Here is a 20,277-nt window from a genome sequence, read left to right as displayed (position 1 = left end):
TTAGAAATAACAATAATAAGTACATTTTCAAATAGCACTGACACTTTATCATAATTTTTATTTTACTTCTTTAGGTTAAGATATATTTTTTTACATTGCAGGTAAATTTAATAATCTTTTGTAAGAAGGTTGTTTTCATTGTCCATAAAATATTTTTCTGTGTTAACATTTCAACATAGGACAGGGAAATGGAAATTGCCATTAAGATAAAATCTTTCTCTTAGAAATATGAAAGGTAACATGAAAACACTTTGTTGGATTTAGGACAATTCTGATTTAACATTCTGGCAGTAATGCTCTCCCCTTGAAGACCTACCCAAGGGATTGGATACCTGTCTATCCAAATGGCTGTGAGGTTACTTTTATTTGGACTTCATTAATTTATTTTTAGATTTTCCCATTCCTCCAAATGTGACACGTGGTGTAATTGTTGACAGTTTATGTGATACAGTCTCAGATCTAATTCATGGGGATTTTCATATAAGTACTTAATGATATGTTTGAAGAGATGCTATTGAATTCAAAGAACATGGTTAGTTCTCAGAAACATTAATTTGATTTTAATATAACTTTCTCCCCTCAGGTTATGGTTGATTTCTTACCTTGGGAAAATCCTAAGTGAGTGTAATTCACTCATTTTGAAAGTTTTCCTATTTAGCTTCATGAGGCTGAGATTTTGCAAATATATTCAAAGCAAAGCCATACTCTTAAATTTAACCCTTTGGACATAACCTCATTTATTTTACTTTTAATGTCAGAGATAATAATGCAGACTCTGCAATTTTAAAACAAATGTTTAAAAGCACTTTCTTTAAGTGATCATTAATCACATGTGTAAATTTTATCTTTTAACCTTTGGAACATTAAAAAAACATAGCATTTATTCCCTGTTTTACCAAATAATATTATTATGCGTCTGTTGAATATGCAGTTTGGCTTTCAGGAACTTTTTGATCTTGGGTCAAATTCTGTGTCCTCTTAAGTATCTGTATTGTTAGACTCCTTTTGTTTTGTTGCTTGAGAAGAAAATGAAGATCTTTGACATCATTTATTCTGAAAACAAGTACCCAAGTGTGTTTAACAAGAAACATCAAGGAAGCAACTTCTGCCCTGCTGGTTTGAAAATCCAAAATCTTCTTTGCAAATAGGGTCATTCACTGGTTACAACTGGATCAAAAAGTAACAAGTCTTGTCTAAATCTTTATCCTAAAACCTCCCCCAGCCTCTCCCAGATTAACTCTGTTGTGCCTGGATTAACCTCTCAGAACCTGAGTATTGTTTCTCTTCATTACATTTATCCCCATGTCTCCTATTGTCTTTGCTTTTCATTAGGGGGAATAAACAGTAGAGGGTTTAAGCTGCCATAAGCTTCTCCAGCTTGGAGTATCTATTTGAGCTTCATATTTGACACTGGTTTCCCCTTTCTACGTAAACATTCGTTTGGAATCCAATAACCTTGTCAATAGACACCTTTAACATGGAGTGCTGAGTGGGCTGTGTGAGCGAATACCAGTGAAGTCTCATTAGTTGTACAAAAACCTAAAGCCAGAGATGACAGTTTTGCAACTGAATTAATGGTACGTTGACCCATTTTGTTATAAACAAATTGCAAAGAGTATTAGCGCATGAGAACCATATCCGTCTTCATATGATGAATTTAGAAAAGTACAGTATGTCCCTGGAGCCTGTCAACAGACAGTTATTCATAATACATTCGAGTCTTTCATTTTATACCAAATCTTTTAAACAGATTGGAATATGACATGCATTTAACATAAATTTGTTGGCAGGGCACTGGATTGAAAAAGACAAAGTAAACATAACGTTATGCTGGCTGTGGATAGAAATCATTTCATTCTGATCTCCAGTTACCGTTTCAGTTAAGACAGCTATTCCTAACCTTGTCCCAAAGGAAATTTGACATTGATTAGAAAGGCCATGAGCGTAGGTCTCTGGACTAAATCCTGCGGAAGGACAAGAGTGATGTTATTTTTCTTAGAAATGGCATGACAAAGAATCAATACTGGGAGCCTTCTATGATGTCATAATTTGATTTACTAGCTGGCCTGCCTGCCAGTAAGTGACTGGTTAAGATCTAAGGGAGCCTCGCTGGACTCACCATACAAGTCTTGCTCTTCTAGTTACACGTGAATTTAATCTTGACATAAGTTTAGAACCCCCCAAAGATTAGTCACCCTGTCACGATGAAGTGAAAATACTTACAAAACTGAGATCTTGAGATCATGGATTATCTACGGTTTTCCATTGTTTCGTAGCTTTTTCTATTCCTCTCTTTTGATAACAGTGCAGAGAGCCCGGGGCTTTTACTTCATCTCTGAAAATGATTCTCAAATGCAAATCTATGGTTAGGTGCAAAAGGTTAGCACTCATGAGGCTTTCCGGGAAAGGAAGTCAGTTCTTACTATTATTTGTATTAACAGGCAATCCAAAAGGAAAAACAATACTCCTATGTCCTTTTCCCCAATATACAAAATGAGTTTATCTTTGTGTGAATTTTGACTTTGCTGCTTTCATCAGAAAGAACATTCAGGGTTTGGGGCTGGGCTAGAACCAGCTCCATGATTTTTGGGGCCCAGCGAATTATTGAAGATTTCAAGGCTGGCAACAGCAGAGCATTCAACCAAGGGCAGGGCCATCCTAGGGCTCATGGCACCAGTCCTGCTTGGGGCAAAATCTTAATGCTATTCAATGGCATTTGCTCAGGGGGCTGAGGAATGCCTGACTCCTACCTCAAATCCCAGCCACCCCTGCTTAGCAGGCTTCCGAGGGAATTACAGGCATAAGTGACAATGGGAGAAAAATAAAACTCAGTGTACCATCCTATTACTTGTTGGCCTTTCACACAAAATCTGCAGAGCACTTTGGTAAACGGGGCAGGAGAATGCTGCCTAATTTAAAGCCACAATCTCCTCTTCATGGCACTAAGCCCAAACTCAGTTTTAGAATCTCACCATCTTTCCCCCCAGGCTGACTTATTCTGGGAGTGGAGCAGATGAAAGAATCCAAACACAAACAGCAGAGCTCGAGGACACAGAGCGAACGCAAGCTGGCCTTAGGCATGGGAGGGAACCTGCGCTCAGTGGACCATTTTGGCCAAAAGGAAGCAATAAGAAACCACGTTTATGAGCATGATATTTGTTTTGTTTTGTTTTCAAATTTTTATTGGAGTATATTTGAGTTACAATGTTGTGTTAGTTTCTGCTGTACAGCAAAGTGAATCAGTTATACATATACATATATCCACTCTTTTTTAGGTTATTTTCCCATATAGGTCATTACAGAGTATTGAGTAGAGTTCCTTCCCTGTGCTCTACAGTAGGTCCTTATTAGTCATCTATTTTATATATATAGTAGTGTGCATATGTCAATCCCAATCTCCCAGTTTATCCCTCTCCCCCCTTTCCTCTCTGGTAACCATAAGTTTGTTTTTTACATCTGTGACTCTATTTCTGTTTTGTAAATAGGTTCATTTGTACCTTTTTTTTTTTTAGATTCCACATATAGGCGATATTATATAATATTTGTCTTCTCTGTCTGACTTCGCTCTGTATGACCGTCTCTAGTCCATCCATGTTGCTGCAGATGGCATTATTTCATTCTTTTTTATGGCTGAGTCGTGTTCCATTTGTATATACGTACCACATCTTCTTTATCCATTCCTCTGCTGATGGACATTTAGGTTGCTTCCATGTCCTGGCTATTGTAAATAGTGCTGCAATGAATATTGGGGTGCATGTATCTTTTCGAATTATGGTTTCTCCGGATATATGCCCAGGAGTGGGATTGCTTGATCATATGGTAGTTCTATTTTTAGTTTTTGAAGGAACCTCCATACTGTTCTCCATAGTGGCTGTATCAATTTACATTCCCACCAACAGCGCAAGAGGGTTCCCTTTTCTCCACACCCTCTCCAGCAGTTATTGTTTGTAGATTTTTTGATGATGGCCATTCTGACCAGTGTAGGTGTGAGGTGATACCTCACTGTAGTTTTGATTTGCATTTCTCTAATGATTAGTGATGTTGAGCATCTCTTCATGTGCTTCTTGGCCATGAGATGATATTTGGAGGTACAGCAGCCTCACCCATGATGCAGCTGGTCATGGAGTTTGACCAAGCGGATGCACTGATATTTCTGGACCGGGCTGAGCGGGGTAGCAGGGAGGAGAGGATGGGAGAGAGCATTGTCCCCACCTCCTCGAATGCGGTCAGGAAAAAATGGAGAAAAAATAAGTAATTTCTACCAAGCATTTTTCCAATGAAAGATTATTAAACTCTCTCAACTCTATGAAAATGACAGATGTTCTCTGAAGAAAATATAAAAAAATAAATAATTAAAAGCAAAAGCTGGGGCTTCCCTGGTGGCGCAGTGGTTGAGAATCTGCCTGCCAATGCAGGGGACACGGGTTCGAGCCCTGGTCTGGGAAGATCCCACATGCCGCAGAGCAGCTGGGCCCGTGAGCCACAACTACTGAGCCTGCGCGTCTGGAGCCTGTGCTCCGCAACAAGAGAGGCCGCTATAGTGAGAGGCCCGCGTGCCACGATGAAGAGTGGCCCCCACTTGCCGCAACTGGAGAAAGCCCTCGCACAGAAACGAAGACCCAACACAGCCAAAAATAAAAATAATAAATAAATAATAAGTTAAAAATTAAAAAAAAAAAAAAAGCAAAAGCTAAGGATAATAACAAAGAAAAACCATACTGAATCTTCTATTGCCTCACACGTCAAATATAAGTGATGCTCACATTTTGGGGTATATCTATTCTTACCTTTGTTTCATGCCTTTATGATCATACATGTAAGTTAATAAAAATTGGCACTACACTACATGTAGCCTACTTCTTTTGCTTAGCAATATATCATGAGTGTCTTTATGCCAACAAATATTTCTCTACACCTTTATTTTCAATGGCTACCTAGTGTTCTTTCATAGGTATTTCCTTAAATCCATTTTCTGAATATTTATGCTGCTTAATAACTTTAGCTGTTGTAAATGGCTCGGCATGAATGTCCTTGTATGTATAACTTCCAACATTTCTGGTTATTTCCATAAACTTGATTCCTAGAAATAAAATTACTACATCAGATGGTATGCATATTTTAAAGACTTTTCCTACATTAGTGACAGCATGGTAATTTGCAATTCCACCAGCAGGGTTAGAGAGGGATGCTTTCTTTGGCCAGTGCTTGGGCATGGTCATTCTTTTTCCATTTTTGCCAGTCTGTTTGGAGAAAATGTTATCTTTTCATTTTAATTGCATTTTTAAACATTCTTGGTGAAGTTGTTCCCTTTCTGCCATTCTTAAATAGACAATAATCACAAAATATAAATTCTCTTTCAGTTTTTAAAATGAACTTTGTTATCATGATGCCTACATTTCAAAGAAAAATTTAACCCACTGAGTTTCTGAAATAACGAAATGTTTTTATTTCAAGAAGTTCAGTTGTATATGTCAACTTAAAAGTTTTTAAAATACATTAGGGCTTTGATTAGAAAAATGTCTCTTTTAGAAACTATAAAAGATAGAATAAAAGTAGGGTAGTAGGCTGAATTGAAATAGGGGGTTTACTTTGGCCTGAGAGTGTAGCATGAAAGTGGAAGTTAAGCCAAGCCAAATCAATGTCAATAATATATACTGGAGACATATTCAAGTAAAATATTTTAGGAGCTACATTTAAAAGTTAATCAAATTAGTAACTCCCAAATATTTACAGACATTCAATTAAATCTAAATAAATATATTTATTGCAAATTTACCTTTTGTATTATTATTTAAATTCAAGAAAAGAGCAATCCAGTAGTCACGCAGTGGAGCTGACACCTCTTTTCATTAGTTTTATCTCCATGATGACCATGAAAAAGGAATTCTTTCTCTTTCCTCCTGAAAAAAAATACCATTTTTTTCAATTACTCTTTCAGTTTTTAGAATCTTTTGAAAGATTGATGCATGGGAAGCACTGACGCATATTCCAAGTGAAGAACCTTCCTTTTTAGACACCGAGTGGCTCATGAGTGTGTCTGTGGCTCATTCATGGGGTGTCACCAAGACACATTTTCAGGACATGCAAACTTTTGAACTAGATCCATTAATGCATTTTTTCCCCCTGAGCATGAGCTTCTACATTCTGGGAGATGTGAAGGGTTCATGATTTTCTGCTCTCATTGTCATAATCTGATGTTTGTATCTCCAAAGGCACTGACCAGTGAACCGTGATTCCAAAAGAGAAGAAAGAAAGTGAAGAGCCTGCCCCTGAGGAAGCCATGTGGGTAAGTAGTCCTGTAACCTAAGAGTCTACCTCTGGACACAGGTCAGTTACCATCATTATATTTATTGTTGAATGTGTGCGCTAGTCAACGGATGCTGCTTTCAACACACGGATCTGTGAAGGGAATTGGCTAGGATGCAATCAGGAGGAGATTTGGGGGTGGGGAAGACTGAAATAGGGTTAAGAAATATTTCAAGTGACTCGGCAGTGCACTTTATAACAGGCTTCTGTATACGTGTGTGCGGCCATAAGGATATTTTGTATATTGTATCGCATTGGTAGAAATCGAATACGTTGATAATTGTAATTTGGAGGGCACACTTCACTCAGCAGGACCCTTGGAGAGGCGGGAAGGATTCAGGTGTGGAAAGAAGGGTCTGCGCTGCTCTTGACTTCCTTGTGACCACAGAATGCTCTAGAGTGGAACTGGGGAGGTTTGTGCATAGAACAATGTTGCAGAGGGTTTGCAATGTGAAGAGGAAACTCGTAGAAACAATGTTCCTGAGAAGCCTTGGCCACGGTTTAGCCTGTCACTTCTTTCTTCAGAATGACATCCAAAGGAAATTTTTAAATGTTTGTGAACACATACTGCTTTCCTTTCCTTCAGCTCACCAAGGCTTCATAGAAATAAATCTGGAAGGAGTCAAGGAACGGGGGGACAACAAATAACCAATGTCTAATTTTAGGTTATTTCCCCTCATCCTTCTTCAAACCCTGGAACATGTTCCATTTCTCTTCGGAAATGTTAATATCTCTGCCTGGCATGTCAAAAGTGGTAGAAAGAACAGTTTGACCTAATCAGCCTCATTTTGCACAATAAAGAAAGCTCAAAGGAGAATGTTTAATTTTCTACCGTTGTGAAAAACAAAGCTTTGAATTATAGATTATGATTATTTTTATGTGATCCCTTTCTGAAGGTTTTTCGGATCTATTTGCTTTGTGGCTCTTTATCCAGAAAAAATCAATAATTAAAGATAAAATTAAGGTATTCTTATTAAATTAAGTATAGAACTTTATGGCTTAGACAGTTACACAGAGAACATTATAGTACAGTGTTTTAAAAATTATATATTATTATTTTTTGTATATAGAGACATCTACAGACAACACATAATGTTTTGGAATTGGAATTATGAGGGATTACAGCCCAGTTTCAAAATGCAAGGATGCTAGTCAGAGAGACCCCTGAATGATGAGTTAAAAGGTCATCCAGGTTTGAGGGTTGGTTTATACCACTAACTTGGAAAAGCCTCCCCTTACACCAAGCATAGCAAGGTGGCTGCACAAAGCAGATCACACAGCTGTGACCATCGAAGATACATAGTCAGTCCCCCAAATTTGAAACTGCCTAAGGCAAACAAGCAATGAACATACTTCTACACTACTGACGGCTAAGATGAAAATCAGTTAATTTGGAAGAATCATTATAGAAAGTGAGCATTAAACTTTCCTTACCCACCCTTAAAAATGCTTATACTTCCATCGTCTATTTATCAACTATCTATCATGTATCTATGTATCTATCTATCTATCTACCTATCAGCACATATATATGTGTATAGATAGGTACATAGACATATATATCTATGCATCATTTCTATATATCTATACATAATATTTCTATATGCACAAGCATATATCTATATATTTGTTTATATCAACATATAGAAAGTGATTTTGATTGTTGTTCTCCAGCATGAAATGACCACTGTATACATTGTTTCATCTCAAACATTTGTTGCTTTTTGGACGTCTACGACTAAGGCCAACCAACCTCTCTACAATGGATTTTCCTTACAGAAAAAGAGAAAAGCTATGGATGGATAATTATATCTATAGATATGGATATAGATGTAGATACATATACTTCTTTCTCCCACTCTATCCTGAAACCTGAAGAAGGAAGGCAAAGAATCCCATGGGATACACTGATCTGGGAGAGGAATAGTCTTCAGAAGAAGTTTCAGAAATAAAGTCAGAGATGGTTAATAGATATGTCACATACTATTTAAAGAAAGTTCTGCCCACACACAGAAGAAACTGGCCAAGTCAAAAAGCACACGTTTCACTTGGGGATGAGGCAGTGTATTTGAGTTGACGTGAGTGTGACCTCAGGAATAGATCATTTCTGGGTAGACCTGGATAGAATAGTAGCTGATATCTGGGCAGAACTGGATAGAATAGTAACTGATATCTGGGTAGAACTGGATAGAATAATAACTGATATCTGGGTAGAACTGGATAGAATAGTAACTGATATCTGGGTAGAACTGGCTAGAATAGTAACTGATATCTGGGCAGAACTGGATAGAATAGTAACTGATATCTGGGTAGAACTGGCTAGAATAGTAACTGATATCTGGGCAGAACTGGATAGAATAGTAACTGATATCTGGGCAGAACTGGATAGAATAGTAACTGATATCTGGGCAGAACTGGATAGAATAGTAACTGATATCTGGGTAGAACTGGATAGACTAATAACTGATATCTGGGTAGAACTGGATAGAATAGTAACTGATATCTGGGTAGAACTGGATAGACTAGTAACTGATATCTGGGCAGAACTGGATAGAATAGTAACTGATATCTGGGTAGAACTGGATAGACTAGTAACTGATATCTGGGTAGAACTGGATAGAATAGTAACTGATATCTGGGCAGAACTGGATAGAATAGTAACTGATATCTGGGCAGAACTGGATAGACTAGCAACTGATATCTGGGTAGAACTGGATAGAATAGTAACTGATATCTGGGTAGAACTGGAGAGACTAGTAACTGATATTTGTGTAGAACTGGATAGACTAGTAACTGATATCTGGGTAGAACTGGATAGAATAGTAACTGATATCTGGGTAGAACTGGATAGAATAGTAACTGATATCTGGGCAGAACTGGATAGAATAGTAACTGATATCTGGGTAGAACTGGATAGACTAGTAACTGATATCTGGGTAGAACTGGATAGAATAGTAACTGATATCTGGGCAGAACTGGATAGAATAGTAACTGATATCTGGGCAGAACTGGATAGACTAGCAACTGATATCTGGGTAGAACTGGATAGAATAGTAACTGATATCTGGGTAGAACTGGAGAGACTAGTAACTGATATTTGTGTAGAACTGGATAGACTAGTAACTGATATCTGGGTAGAACTGGATAGAATAGTAACTGATATCTGGGTAGAACTGGATAGAATAGTAACTGATATCTGGGTAGAACTGGATAGACTAGTAAGTGATATCTGGGCAGAACTGGATAAATAGTAACTGATATCTGGGTAGAACTGGATAGACTAGTAACTGATATCTGGGTAGAACTGGATAGAATAGTAACTGATATCTGGGCAGAACTGGATAGAATAGTAACTGATATCTGGGCAGAACTAGATAGACTGGTAACTGGTAGCTGGGCAGAACTGGATAGACTAGTAACTGATATCTGGCAGAACTGGATAGACTAGTAACTGATATCTGGGTAGAACTGGATACACTAGTAACTAGATTGAACCTAGTTCCACCAACTGCGTGACCTGAGGCAATTCCCCTTATCTGTCTATTCCTCAGTTTTCTCATCTGTGAAATGCATAGTTCTAAGTGGTTCGCATAATGGGCTCAAACAGCGTCTGGTACACAGTATGCCCTCAGTAAAAGTTAGGTTGTTATTTATACGGAGGTGAGAGTACAGATGATGTTTTGCGACCACACTGTTCCTTTCCTGGCTTCTAAATTAAATGGGGGGAAGTATGCCTGAGAATGTTTTGTTCACATTTTAAAAAAATTCTCCAAAATACTTATGTTCTCCCCAGTTTTTCTCATGACATCTTGAAATCTAAAATTCTTTGTTTCTTGTGAAGGTCACTTGTTATTAGAGACATTTTAGAATATGTAACAATACCTGGAAAAATATTGCATACCTTCTTTATTTAACCCAATCCTGACCTTAAGACTTGTTTCTGGGGTGCTGCTATTCTAGTATTTTAGCGAGGCTGGCTACAGGAGGGTTCCAGCTTATGGACCACGGAATCATACGTTCACCAATTCTAATTTCTCTCCCTTATTCTTCAATTATATAGATGTGGGCAGATAACAACTCCTAGATCTCAAATATCATTACAGTATGGGGAAATAGTATCTACCTCATAAAATTATTAAGAGAATTTTCCTGCTAGTAGTAGAAAAATATTTAACAGCACCTTAAAAAGTGTTCTATAAGTATTAGTGATTATTGAGTATAGGATTAGAAAATATTTACCCATTTTCCTTTCTCTAAATTCAACATTAAGCTATTACACTGAAATCATTGAACTATGGAGTATTCATTAACAACCTAAAATTATATTTGTAACTTGCAGTTGGCATCCTTAGGGAAAGGTGCTTTAGACTACTTCATCTTTATACGCGTTATATTTTTTTTATGACATCGTATTCTGTGTATTCTGCCTGGACAAGGCAGAAAATTCCTTTAGAGTAGCGCCTTCTTCATTTTCGCACTACATTTTTAACAGTCTTTGATGAAAAACTCTCCAAGGTTAAGGGCTGCGCTTATGCCTTCTGTAACTTCCCAGAGAGTCTATCTGGTGCCCTGTAGGCTGCAAACAATTGCTTTATTTTATTTACTGACTGAATTAGATAATTAGGCTGTGTATTTGAATGGCCCACACCAAATGGTTTACTATCCCAGCTGTGCAGAGGTAATGTTAAATTCAAGAGAAACATATATTTTCAGTGTTTATTTAACTGGAGTCACGGCGATGTACAATGACCCACACCAGGAAATCTTTGATTACTTAGACAACATTTAGGAGATATATAGCATTTTATAGATTGATTATTCCTATCTTCTATATTTCTGTTGCCTTTACATACAGATCATTAGGCAGAAATAGCTCTTGTTTCAGACCTATGTAAATCTTTCAATGGGAAGCTAAGGCACTCTGGTTTAAAATGTTACACTACTATATTTAATGGGATTACCTTATAGAGTATAAAGTGAGAAATAAATTATTTGGGGAAATTTAATCAGTGATGCTATAAAAATTAATTGCAAAAGGCTCATTTAACTTCTGTTGTATAAAAATGGTCAATGAAGAAAAATACGGTTAGTGCTAGTGTAGGGTAGATCTGTCAATAATTGTCAGGTCCTATATAATACTGAGTTTCAAAGGACTAAAGGAAACTTGCTTAGGTTTACTTTTATGGGAAACATACAAGTGTGAAATCGTTTTGCATAATGATAATCTCAATATATATTTTTGTAAGACATCTTTTGTACTTTTTCCCAATATTTTATTATGAAAATGTTCAGATACAGCAAAGTTGAAGGAATTTTTAGGTGAACATCAATATATTCGCCACCTGGATTCTATCATTAGCATTTACCTTAAGTTCCTTTATCACATGTCTGTCCATTTTTCCATTCCTCTATCCATCAATTAATCATCCTATGTTTTGGATGCATTTCAAGGTAAATTGCAGATATCGTTATATGTATCTGATATATTTAAAGTAAGTTGCAGATAGGGCAATTCCTCCTAAGTACTTAAGCGTGCATATCATAAATTAGAATTTAATATTCACTTATATTCTTTTGATGTAAGATTGACATAAAATGAAACACACAAATTCTAAGTGTACATCCTCTGAATTTTGGCAGATGTTTACACCTGTGTAACCCAACGACCAATCCAATGCTATCAAGATACAGAACATCACCTTCACCCCAGAACATTCCCTCTGGCCTCTTCCCAGTCAATCCTCACCCACTTTCCCTGAGGCAAGCACTCTTCTTATTTTCTTCCATCACAGATGATTTTTTTCCCTCCTCTAGAGTTTCATGTCAATACAGGATGTTTTCCTTTGTGTAGCACATTTTTCGCTCAGCATGATGCCTTTGAAATTCATCCTTGTCGTTGCCTGTATCCATCGTTCATTGCTTTTCATGGCTTGGTAGTATTCCATTGTGTGGATATACCCCGGACTGTTTATGTGCTCTCCTACTGATGGATATCTGGGCTCTTTCCAGTTTGGGGCTGTCGTGAATAAAGCTGGTATGAACACTTGGTACCAGTTTTTTGTGAACTTATGTTTTTATTTCTTTTCGGTAAATCCCTAGGGATGGATTTGCTGGCTCACACTGTAGGTGACTATTGAGTTGTTTTGCTTTTTTTCCCTAACTTTTCAAAACACAGTCTATGAGGTGAGCACTATTATTATCGCCGTTTTACAAATGAAACAATATGGAAATGTTACGGACACAGGTAATGTGATAAAGCCAAAGCTTGAACCTGGTAATTTAGCTCCAAAGTTCGCATTTCTAGCACATGATGGGCAAAGTAGTAGGAAACAAATCTGGAGGTATAACCAGGAGGCAGATCATCAAAAGCCTTGAAAACCAGTTTAAGGGATTTAGGCTTTATTTAGGCTTTATCTTATGTGGGAAGCCTCCTAAGTTATTCATTTCTCTGTTTGCTGCTGAGGGTTTTCAAACAAGGGAGTGACATGCTCACATCTGTGCCCTGGGAAGATGACCACATTCCCAGTTGTGCGGAGAGGGGCAGAAAACACGAAGTTTAGTGAAGCTTTAATTATGATATCTTCCTTCAATTATTCAGCAAATATTTATTGAGCACCTAGTATGTGTAAAAAGGTATTCCAGGGCTGGGAATCTACACTGAACGAAACGTCTCCCATGAAGCTTACATTTTAGTGGGTAGAGAAAGACGATAAACAAATAAAAATACATAGTCTACCAGGTGGTAACAAATACTTGGAGAACAACAAAGCAGGGTAAGAGAGAAAGAGGGTTTTGTAGAGAGTGGGAACTGTTGTGATTTTATTGAGTGACTCAGGAAAGCTTCTAATCAGGGAGGTGAATGCAGGACCTGAGTTGCCGAGGAAGTGAGTTACGCAGATGTCTGGAGAGAGAGTCTTCTATTTTATGTATTCAGAGGAAATAGCATGTGCAAAGGTCCTGAGTCCAGAGTTGCTTGGCACATGGAAGGAACAGCTGGAGGAAGAGAGTAGGAGACTAAGTCAGTCGCTCTCAAAATTCAGTACCTTATCCATTTTAAAGCTTCAAACTAATTCAGAGCAAATCTTTGGTCATATCATGTCATATTGCAGTTTTTGCAGGTAGAATATTCTAATCACTTTATTTGTTCCACATTCTGCCTTTCCTAATGAAATTAACATTAAGTACTATTTCTGTGCTTTAAGTTGCTTTTAAAATCCAATAAAATATAAAATACTCTCTAGACAGTCTCCATAGCTAAGGATGGATGCATTTACCCATGTAAGTCTTGAATGTACAGTACTTTTACTGTTTGATTGTACCTTGCTTGTCCTTGTGCAGCCAGGTCGCCGGGAGAACCGTCTGGGAGAAATCACTGAGTCCAGATTCCATAGTTGAATTCTGCTGCTCTCTGGTTTAGTGAACATGACCCTGCTATTTAGTGGCTTTAAAAGGGATACACTTCAGAAAGAAAACAGTGCTGTTGTTCTCCTTGTGGATTGAAAATATTTGCAATACATCTTCTATAATTGTTTCTTCCTATTAGCTGATCTACAGATCAGCTAAACCTGCTTTCACTCCTATTTCATTTTGGGCTCCGATGATTGCTCTCACACCCTGCAGTTTTCCCCGGGCTCTCTTCCTCATTTGCTTTCCACTGGAAGCAATGGCTCGAAACACCACCATCTGTTTTTTTTTCAGTGAGAGAACTCCCACCGTAGGCGTGCAGAGGCAAAGATGTGGAGGCTCGGATGCCAGCCGGCTCCCTGGGCACGTTCCAGGATGGAGAGCACTGGAGTGAGAGACTCAGGTGTCAGGCTAGTGACAGTTTACAGGTGGGCGGGGACAGAGCTCCGTGTCTGTTAAATGGTTTTCTTCTGCTCTCTCCTGGAAGACTGTGGATCACCCCTGAAGAAATTAGCTAAATGCTCCCCCGGCCTCCAGGGGCCTCCCTCTTGTCTTGACGCAAAAGGCTGGGGCTGTGAGGGGCATGATTTAGTGAGCACAGCAACTCAGCGTCCTTATGTCCTTCCTAAGAGCCTTACTGAAGATGGTCTAAAAATGTTGACGTCATCCCCCCAGAGACAGCTCTGTCAGAGATAAAGAAAGAGTCCCCCAGAGAGATAAGAGGGAATAGCCAGGAGCTCCCATAGCACAGGTGCCCTTGTCCCCTTTTGTCCTCATATGAAACCCTCTCTGGGAGGAAAAAGAGGATCCTATATTTGTAAAGGTCCCTTTTGTTGCAGTAAGTAATCAAGACAGCACAGAAGCCAGGGGAAAATGTGTGCTTTCATATTCCTTAATTCTCTGGCTTATTTTCCCCCTATTTTTAAGCTCCTTTTCCAGCAGCCATCTCTCATCCAGCTTCAGGAGAAGCAAGATGGATTCTAGTTTCTGGTACATTATTTTTCCTCTCGTAGAAGTCTTAACTCACATTTATGCTTAAGGACACAAAGATGCAAACTTGTGAAGTGGCAGAGGAACTGATTTAAAAATCAAAATTTGTGCCCTTCTAGACATTTTAAAGTCTAAATTTAACCTGCAGTAATTTTTATTCTAAAAACTTTATTTACTAACACGTAGTTGACCAAAGCTTGATGTAGTGAATGCAGAAAGGATGTTATTTCATTACATTTTAAACACCACATTAACAATTTGTATATAATTTCAATTAAGAAAACAGATGGCAATGTTTAGAAAGAAGAAGAATTTATTATTATGCTTTTCCCTGTTTTATTTCTAGATTTTACATTTTATTTCCCAATCTACATTTTGACCAGAGTGTATTAAAACAGTAATTAAAAAAATAAAGGCGTAATTCTCCCATTTTGCATCCTATTTGTAATCAATATAGGCTGTCTCATATTCTGTCTTTGACTATATTTAAGCCAGCATCTTTTTTTCTGTCTTTTAGAAGTTGTTTTCATTTTCTAGAACTGCTAGCCTGCTTTCCAGACTGATGTGATTCTGCCCTCTTCCTTCATCTGTTTATTTTAGCTACATTGCCTTTCACCTCTGAGCTGTGTAACCTCCCAAACCCAGCCATTAATCATTCAGCAACAAATATCTTGAGAAGGATGGTTGAAAAATGAGTTAGAGCCTGGAGTTTTCTGCTTCGTGTTCAAACTGAGCTTCAATAAAAAACCACTTTTTGATAATTCTTCTTTTCTAAAAAATTAAGCCCTACCAAAAAAAAAAAAAAATTGAAAGGGCAGCATTGAAAGAAGGAGGCTATTTGCCTGCCTTTTAGGAGCTCCAGCATCTTAGAATCTGAAAAATCACTGCTGCCACTACATCTTTGCTCCATCCCAAATTGCGCAGGAGCATGCTGCCCCAGTGGGGAAGCTTGAAGAACCCGATTCAGGGGCGTCCCGGTCCAGGAGAAAAAGGAAGCCCAAAGGAGGAAATGAGGGAAGTTCACTTTTGTGTGTCTGATGTATTTTTGTTGACTAAGGTATGTTAACACGGCTGTAAATCTCCGAGGAATGGAGTGAACTCTAAAGAGAGAATCATGACAGACCCTTCAAAACAATCTGTTCTGCTACTGTTTTGGAATGCGAAGCTGCGATCCTTTTCTTCTTTACATACTATGTGTGGACTCTTTGTTGTTGTTTTCATTGTTATTGAAATGATGTGGAAGGATTTAAAGAGTTCTCACACTTGTAAGCATTGACAAACATTTCTCTCCGTTATGTTTTGACCAAAGCTATTCTAGCCCTTTGCTTATCCTTTAATCCTCACCTACTACCATGCGAAGTTCTCACAGCAAACCCAGGAGATGTTAATTTGCTCCTAAGAGCAGTAACGTTACACATAGAATATTTTTTTTAAATAAATGAATAAATAAATAAATAAATAAATAAATAAATTTATTTATTTATGGCTACGTTGGGTCTTCGTTACTGCATGCGGGCTTCTCATTGCAGTGGCTTCTCCTGTTGTGGAGCACGGGCTCTAGGTACGCGGGCTTAGTAGTTGTGGCTCGCGGGCTCTAGAGCGCAGGCTCAGTAGTTGTGGCGCACAGGCTTAGCTGCTCCGTGGCATGTGGGATCTTCCCAGACCAAGGCTCGAACGCGTGTCCCCTGCATTGGCAGCGGATTCTCAACCTCTGTGCCCAGGGAAGCCCCACATAGAATATTAAAATGGAGAAAAAACAATTAACAATGGTTCATGAAACACAGACCTAATTGTGTCATCTCCCTCCTCAAAGTCACCATTCCTCCTTGCCTTTGGCAGAGCCCGGGTTGGTTAGTCAGGCCTTCAGACTCCCCCCACACCTCAAATCTAGTCTCAGCCTAACTCAGGCCTCACCCTCACCGCCCTCACTGTCTGCCTCGCCCATGTCACATCCCAGTCCTGTGGATCCTTTTGCACTTTCTAAAGCAGATCTTGAATTCACAGCCACATCCAAATCTTTTGCTCCGTTAGTTTCCTTCACTTGGGTTGTCTTTCTCTCTCTTCTCCTCTTGAAAGAAAATGTTATTCATTACCCAAGGTTGAGTTTTCTGAGAAATATCCTGATCCAGCTGGTCAAAATGCATATTACCCTGCTTTGGACTTTCATAGCACTTTATTAGCTCCTCTGCTATGAATATGATGGTGATTAGCGTTGTACTGCAGACAGCTGCACGTACTCTGCCTCGCCATGAGATTTCAGATTCCTGGAAGACGACATTCCATGTGTATGGAATTGAAATAGCTGTTGTTTATCGAGTGTGTATGCATATTGCCCTGTTTGTAGATGTTTTCCAGTGTTCATATTTATTGTGAAAATGTCATAAAACGTTGATGAATTCCAACTTCTTTCCTTCTGTCCCATACAAACAAGCATGTCTCAAATATCAAATTACGCAGTAATCCACCATGACTATATCCAAAGAAATAGTGCATATTAACATAAGAATATGTGTGAAAATGGTCAGGAAATTACAAAGCACAATACTTACACTAGTGGGTGTTACGCAGAGGACTTTAAGTATTGACCCCACAAAATCATGCTTACTTCTCTCTCTTCTCCAGCCATGGAAATTATTTTACTTCCTGAGGTTTCACAAACCATTTTTCCTTCCTTCGTGGGTCAGCATACTACCTTAGTGCCTTTGAGATCAGGCCACTGGTCAGGTTAACAAGACAAGACACCTCTTGGACAAGACACCTGCTCTGGTCAGTCTGCGGCAAGGCGGAGAGGCAAAACCAGGTCCCGTGTCCAAATACGCAGGTGTATGCTGCAGGTCCTTGCTCTACTGACTTGCTCTTTACGTTAGCTTGGAACTGAAATAGGCCTGATGCCTTCATTTTCTCTAAGGATACTGGTCTTGTTCATCCTGAGGATGTTGGAGGACTCTGGACAGTTTTGGAGGTATTCCTGATTTACTTGGGGATTCAGAGGCCTCCTGTGGTACTTATAAAATATGTTCTCAAATCTTTGGCACTCCTCCTTCAGAAGGTGGAGATTAATTCTTCTCCCCTCGAATACGGGCCTGAATTAGTAATTTGATCCTTATACATAGAATGTGGCAGAAGTGATGATGAGTAACTTCTGAGGCTAGGTCCTAAAAGACAGTATTGCTTCTGCCTTGATCTCTCTCTTTTGGGTCACCAGCCAGGTCACAAAGGTAACCGCTTAGCTCTTGGAGAGGTTATCAGAGAACAGAACTGAGATCTTTTGCCGATAACCAGCACCAACTTGCCAGCCATGCAAGTGAACCGCCGTAGAAGTGGGTGTCCCAGCCTCAGTCAAGCCCTCAGATGACTACAGCCCTGGCTGACATCATGATTATGGCCACTTGAGAGACCCTGGCTGAGCTGAGCCACAACCTCTTCACTGATGGTCTCTCCAATTCCTGATCCACAGGAAATCCAAGACAATAGATGATCATTTTTATTTTAAGCCACTAAGTTTGGGGTACTTTATTATCTAGCTACATTTAAACTAACACAGAATTTGGTATGTGGAAGTCCTGCCATAACAAACAACTAAAAATGTGGGTTTGGCTTTGGAATTGCCCAGTCTGTAGAAGCTGGATGGACATTGGGGAGAGTTTTCGTGAAAGCTTCAAATGCCTGGAAGAGATTGTTAATAGAAGCCTGATGGTTTTTGACAAGACTGCAAGTGAGAGCTTAAAGGAAAGTGAGGAAAATATTATTAGAAACTGGAAGTGACGTATTCTTATTTTGTAGTGGCATAGAGTTTAGCAACACTGGTGAAAATAGCATGAAAGTAGAAAATGGAGCTAATGAATTGGAGAATCAAGCTAATTTCTAGGCACATTATTAAAGGGGTTACCTGTCTTCTACTTGCTGTTTACAGTAAAATGCAAGGAAAAATAGATAAGCTAAAGGAAGATCTATGAAGCATAAAGGAGACAGGAATTTTTCATTTTAGAAATCCCAGGGCTTCCCTGGTGGCGCAGTTGTTAAGAATCTGCCTGCCAATGCAGAGGACACGGGTTCAAGCCCTGGTCTGGGAAGATCCCACATGCCGCGGAGCAACTAAGCCCGTGAGCCACAACTACTGAGCTTGCGCGTCTGGAGCTTGTGCTCCACAACGGGAGAGGCCACGACAGTGAGAGGCCCGCGCACCGCGATGAAGAGAGGCCCCCGCTCGCCGCAACTGGAGAAAGCCCTCGCACAGAAACGAAGACCCAACACAGCCAAAAATAAATAAATAAATTAATTAAAAAAAAAAAAAAAAGAAAAAAAAGAAATCCCAGGCCCTTGTGATAGCAAATGATACTAAAGCTAAAAATTGTTCTAGGGCTAAGATCAAACCCAGACCACTCCCAGGAAAACATGATATGAAGCGGTAGCCAAAGATGTGACTATAAACTCCTTTGTTAAGACTGCAGAAATATCAAATATGTACCTCAGGACCATTCAGAAACTAAGTTTCTGAAAAGCTTAAAATTCTTGTTCCTCATCAGTCTCAGAAGAAGCCCAAGGTAGAGAAAGGCTTATCTCACAAGACCTCCGTGGTTGTGACTTTTGTCTAATGGAGCGAATACCGACAGGAATCATAGGAGACCCACAAAGTTTTTAAGGGAATTTTATTAGCAGAAACATTGTTTGCCTGAACTATAAGGGACAGAAAGAGTAGAATTGAAAAGAGGCCTTCAGAACCCCCAAAGTTCTACAAACAAGAAATAGAAAACAATCCAGTTGAAAACACAAGCTGCCTTTTATGGAAAATAAAGAATTATTCAGAGGAAAAATCTAGAGGGTTGGAGGGCAGAGCCATGAGCTATGGAGAATCATTCCCAGGCCTTGACTCCTAATCAAGGAACTGTCAGCATGTGCTCTGCTAGATTTCAGAATTTCCATGGACCAGTGCCTCCTGTGCATCCTCTGTTTTACCATTTTTAAAACAGAGTATTTATACTGAACACCCAATCTTATCTCATGATATTATATAGGTGTGTGGCACAGATAATTGTCCCTTCAGTTGACAGGCCTTCAGATAGGGAGGAACTGCACTCAAGGAACCACATCTGTGAAGCTTCATTTGCAACAAGATTTGATTTAGCCAGTACTTGAGTCCAGTTGCAGCTGTAAGAAATGAGATTTGTGGGCAGTTTTGGAGGAGGTGTGTATATTTTGCATGTGAGAGGAAAGTTAATAATTTGTTTTTGGAGGGTGGACTCTTGTGGTTTTATAATACATCCAAAAACTCTTTGGTATTTCTCCTTTCAAATGGCAGAGCCCAAATTTTCATCCCTAGTATATGGTTCAGACTTAGCAACTTAGTTCTAACAAATAGAATGTCACAGAGGTGACAACATGTACCTTTTGATGCGAGAACATGAACGGCAATGTTACTTCCTCCTTGATCTCTTTCTCAGACCGCTTGCTCCGTGAGAAGCCAGGCATTGTGTGGGGAGAACACGCAGGCAGACTGCGGGGAGGTCTACAAAAAGGAAACCGAGGCTTCTTCCCAACAGCCAGCACCAGCTCACCAGCCGTGAGAGCGAGCCACCC

At 39.1% G+C, this 20,277-nt stretch overlaps 1 protein-coding gene across 4 annotated transcripts in view; it reads left to right on the top strand.

Annotated features, from left to right (window-relative positions):
- LOC309647722 (uncharacterized protein) overlaps nucleotides 1-20,277 on the top strand; it is a 356,212-nt gene that overhangs the window by 170,160 nt on the left and 165,775 nt on the right. For all 4 annotated transcript variants that reach the window (XM_082435301.1, XM_082435300.1, XM_082435302.1 and 1 more), the window contains exon 4: nucleotides 6,213-6,286. In XM_082435301.1, the coding sequence (XP_082291427.1) occupies nucleotides 6,213-6,219 (7 nt within the window). In that variant the 3' untranslated portion in view covers nucleotides 6,220-6,286. The remainder of the gene's footprint in view (nucleotides 1-6,212; nucleotides 6,287-20,277) is intronic.

The sequence above is a fragment of the Balaenoptera physalus genome, assembly GCF_965194825.1.
Source record: "Balaenoptera physalus genome assembly, chromosome: 18".
In the NCBI taxonomy this organism is placed as follows: Eukaryota; Metazoa; Chordata; class Mammalia; order Artiodactyla; family Balaenopteridae; genus Balaenoptera; species Balaenoptera physalus.
The sequence above is the reverse complement of the archived record's forward strand: the minus strand, read 5'-3'. Positions and strand labels throughout refer to the sequence as shown.